General features: G+C 34.2%; 1 protein-coding gene across 2 annotated transcripts; it reads left to right on the top strand.

The window, feature by feature from the left end:
• Positions 1-273: 273 nt before the first annotated feature.
• On the top strand, positions 274-4,510 carry LOC132625902 (protein SMAX1-LIKE 3). 2 transcript variants are annotated; one of them, XM_060340532.1, is made up of 3 exons: positions 274-1,983; positions 2,998-3,250; positions 3,352-4,510. In XM_060340532.1, exons 1-3 carry the CDS (start codon positions 683-685, stop codon positions 4,432-4,434), a joined length of 2,637 nt encoding a protein of 878 aa, XP_060196515.1. In that variant the 5' UTR covers positions 274-682; the 3' UTR covers positions 4,435-4,510. The 2 variants fall into 2 exon arrangements, with proteins under 2 accessions (XP_060196515.1, XP_060196514.1); XM_060340531.1 differs by having other exon boundaries at positions 276-1,983; positions 3,349-4,510.
• The last annotated feature ends 449 nt before the right edge of the window (positions 4,511-4,959 follow it).

Genomic DNA, 4,959 nt, shown 5'->3' on the forward strand with positions numbered 1-4,959 from the left:
GACAAATTACCCGTTAACTATAACAAATAAAGGTAACCAAAAGATATAAAAAATCATTATATCGAAGGCGTATGTAACTTAAATAAATCTACAAATGTGTATAAGAGAGTAAACTAAAGTTGATTTTTTTTTTTTTTTTTTTTTTTTTGAAGTTGATTAGTTGCCTTTGGTAATGGTGCAATTCTTCCTCCTTGTCAGTACACGCATTCCACTTTCCACTACAAATCACTTTTGGACCCCCAAAATTTTACCTCACATACAAGAAAAGAACAGGCCCTGACACATAAAATAAAAGTTCAAACTTATTAACTCCTCACTACCTCCAACCTTATATTTCTCTCTTCTCTCTCAAACAATACAATCTTACTCTAGATTTCAGCTTTGATGTCTACACAATCCTCTATCCAAGATAGACATATATAAACCTAATTCTTTGAGGTTGAATAGGGTTTAATTTCTCTTTTGTAATTCATTCCGTCTATTGAGGTCTTGAATCCCATGTTAAATCTTAACTCAATCAAGTCACATAAGCCTTGTTTATATGAGTGCAACTTTTAATTCTCTACTCATCAGGAAACCAAGACTTTGATCACAAGGGTCTATACACCTTAGCTTAATTAACCCTAGCTCAAAAAATTAGCCAACTTTCTTCTTCCTTAATTTCTTGATCAAGTAGTTAAAAATGAGGAGTGGAGGTTGCACAGTGCAACAAGCTCTAACATCAGAGGCAGCAAATATAGTAAAACAAGCTGTGGTGCTAGCGAAACGTCGCGGCCATGCCCAAGTGACACCTCTCCATGTAGCCAACACCCTACTCTCTTCTTCTTCTGGCTTACTTAGGAAAGCATGTCTCCAGTCTCAGACTCAGTCTCAGTCTCACCCCCTTCGTTGTAAAGCCCTTGAGCTTTGCTTCAACGTGGCCCTCAATCGCCTTCCTACATCTTCCTCTTCTTCTAGTAGCCCCATGTTATTAGGCCCTTATAATCCTCATCAGAATCAACATCAACATCAACATCAACATCCTTCCATTTCTAACGCGCTTGTGGCCGCCTTCAAGCGTGCTCAAGCTCATCAGAGGAGAGGGTCAATAGTAGAGAATCATCATCAACAACAACAACAACAACCTCTTCTGGCTGTGAAGATAGATCTTGAGCAACTCATTATTTCTATCTTGGATGATCCTAGTGTGAGTAGGGTCATGAGAGAAGCTGGCTTTTCTAGTACTCAAGTCAAAACCAATGTTGAACAAGCTATAATTTCACTAGACCTCATCTGTACTACTTCTCAAAGTCCTTCTCCTTCAAGTAAGCCCAAAGAAAACAACAACAACAACAACCATGTATTCCTTTCTCATGATCAAAGTGGTGGATTATTAAAAGCAAGTTGCAACAAAGTAAGTAGTACTCCTAATTCTTTTGCACATGTTAAAGATGAGGATGTGATGAGTGTCGTGGAAAGTCTAAAGAACAAAAGGAGGAAAAGTATTGTGATAGTTGGTGAATGTATTGACAGCTTAGAAGGAGTGATTAAAGGAGTGATGGATAAGGTTGACAATATAAATGGAGATTTTACTATTGATGAATCTTTGAAGGAAATTAAACTCATAAGTGTCCCTCTTTCAAGTTTTGCTAATCTCACAAGAGAAGAAGTTGAGCAAAAAATAGGAGAATTGACTTGCCTTGTGAAAAGTCTAGTGACCAAAGGAGTTCTTTTGTACTTGGGAGATCTCAAGTGGATTACTGATTATAGGGCTAATAGTAACAATAATTCAAGTTACTACTATTCTGTGGAACACATGATCATGGAACTCGGGAGATTGGTTTGTAGTATTGGTGAAAATGGAAAATTTTGGCTTGTGGGAATTGCAACATTTCAAACTTACATGAGATGCAGAAATGGTCATAATTCATTGGAATCTATTTGGGGCCTGCATCCTGTTACTGTTCCTACTGGCAGTTTGGGCCTGAGTCTCAACTCTGACAGGTAGGATAAAACACTTAAACAATATGCACTGTCAATTTATAGATTTTTAAGATATATACTTTTTATAATTTCAGGTTAAGTTTCACTTATAACAATATGTAAATCTTCGACTACAAAAAACAAGAAATAGCTACGGAATTTGGCATTAATCCCTCTCTAAATAGTTCATTGCTAACGTGAATTTTTTATAAGCTAATCCATCGTTAAATATGATCGGCAATGAATTTTGTGTTGTTTAGTGACTGAAGTTCGGGAGTAATCCAGTAAATAATTGATTTATTGATGTAAAAATCCTTTACGCAATCAATCATATTACTTATATCCAAATAAATTAGTTACTGAATTTTAATGAGTTCATCGTTTTTTTTTTTTTTGGCTGAATTTGATTGTTATTTGGTGTATCAGCATTACCAAATTTTCTTGAATTTGATTGTTAAATTTTGGGAGTTATCTTTGATCGAAAGTATCCTTTGTGCAGAAAATGTTACATGAAAGAGAGCAGAAAACGTGTTAGTTACCCTTTTTATATTTCTACTAATATTCCTCAAAAGCATTACTCCTTAATCCTTCTTTCACCTTTATTCTTCTTCTTCTTCTCATTCTAGGCAATTTGTTGTTTGACCATTCACTTTTCCCTTTTCCTTTTTTTTTCCTCCACTTTAATTTTATTATGGTCGGCTCTCTCTTTAACTCCCTCAAAATATGAGAAAGTAAAGTTTTTTTTTTGGAAAAAAAAAAAAAAACACTCAAAGCTTTCACACAGTGAATTATAAAAAATAAAAATTAGCAACGACAACTTCTATTACTAAACAACAAAATCCATTGCTAATTCTATTTAATGACATATTATCAAAACATCTTGTTAGTTATTGGCTAATTAGCAATAGATTAATGAACGAATTTCATAACTAATTTTTGTTTTGGTTTTTGTTTTAATTTTTATTTTTATTTTTATAGGGAATGTTTTTGTCAACTTATTGATTTTTTCCAATGTTTTTTATATTTGTATATCAGTGATACACAACTTGAACTTAGACGCAAGGCATCTGAAAATGGATCTTGTGGGATGATTATTGATAGTGGAGATCATTATCATGAGAAACAATTGACTTGTTGCGCTGATTGCTCTTCCAAGTTCAAAGTAGAAGCATTGAGCTTACAACAAAACAATGCTTCTAATATTGAATCTTCAACATTGTCCTCAAATTTACCTTCATGGCTTAAAGATGAGAGGCAAAGACTTAATAGTAATCATCATCATGAACAGGTACCTTATAAGCCTCAAATCTTGATTTATCTTTAGGCCACCTTTTTTTTTTTTTTTTTGGCAAAAATTCTAAACTTAAAATTTTTGTTTTCGTTCAGAAGAATGTGTCAATTGAACAACTCTGCAAGAAATGGAATTCAATATGCAACTCGTCTCATAAAAAAACCAAGATGTTTGAAAGAAGTTTAACCTTTCCTTCTTCAACATCGCCTTCTTCAATATTCAATTCGCCATTTCTTGATCCAGAAGTACACACATGGAGGGAGAAAAATGATAATACACGCGAAACAAGTCTGAGAATCTACATTCCTGAGCACAGTGATGGTGAGCCTAGAAACGCATTTTCTTCAAGTAATCCGAATTCTACTCCTAATTCCGCTTCCTCAAGTGATCAAATCATGGAGATGGATTACTATACTTCAATGTTTAAGGAGTTCAATTTAGAAAACTTGAAGATTCTTACCAATGCATTGGAGGAGAAAGTGCCATGGCAGAAAGAGGTCATTAGAGAAATTTCAGGGACAATATTGCAATGTAGGTCAGGAATGATAAAAAGAAATGGTGAAATCAAAGAGGACACTTGGTTATTTTTCCTAGGCAATGATGTTCAAGCAAAAGAAAAAATTGCAAGGGAATTGGCTAAGGTTGTGTTTGGTTCTTATTCGCGATGCACATCGATTGCTCTGAGCAGTTTTTCTTCCATGAAGTCGGATTACAAAAGGTCGCGAGATGAACAAAGTTGTAGCTACATTGAGAGATTTGCACAAGGGGTTTCTTCGAATCCTCATCGCGTTTTCTTCGTGGAGGATGTGGAACAAGTGGACTATTGTTCTCAAAGGGGAATCAAGAAGGCAATTGAAAGAGGGAAAATTACAAATTCAAGAGATGAAGAAGTGAGTCTAAGGGATGCCATTATCATTTTGAGTTGTGATCATGAGAGTTTTATTAGTTCTAGGTCATCAAGAGGTGTTTCTCCTTGTGATGGATCAGACAATGAGGAAATTAAAGGGGCAAACGCAATGGAGGAAACTAGGAGTATTAGTCCTAATTGTGTTTCTTTGGATTTAAACATCTCAATTGATGACCATGAAACTAGTGTTGATGATCAACAGTACAATCTTGATGATATTAGGCTTCTTGATAGAGTTGATAGATGCATTATGTTTAGAATTCAAGAAATGTAGGAGAATCAATTAATTAAACGCCTTATGTATGATTATGTGATGAGAAAATTTTCCTTATCCTTGTCACTTTTCTGTGTATCTTTGCACTATTTAGATAGTAGTAATTAGTCAAATAGTTTAATTCCTTCTCTCTTTCTGCTCCGAGTTTAAATTGTTCTAAATAGAATGTCCATTATTAGAGACTACTTATATTCAATACTGTTCTTACAACAATATTGTCATTAAAAGTAACAAAGAAAAGATTAAGACTGCCAATCCTATGTTATTTGTCATTACGATTGAATATTTTGAAAGAAACAATATTTGTTGCTCCTTCCATTTCATTTTATGTAGACATGTTTGACCGAATAAGGAATTTAAGAAAGGAAGAAAGTGTCGTGACCTCAAAATTAGGGTGGACTTAATTGACACCCAAAGTGTATTATTTGTCGAGTGAATCTTGTTTAAATTATTTATAGTCACTTCCGAACTAACATATTAATAGAAGCTAGCGAAGTCTTTAAATAATATAGTCTGATGATCTAG

The sequence above is a fragment of the Lycium barbarum genome, chromosome 2, assembly GCF_019175385.1.
Source record: "Lycium barbarum isolate Lr01 chromosome 2, ASM1917538v2, whole genome shotgun sequence".
Classification (NCBI taxonomy): Eukaryota; Viridiplantae; Streptophyta; class Magnoliopsida; order Solanales; family Solanaceae; genus Lycium; species Lycium barbarum.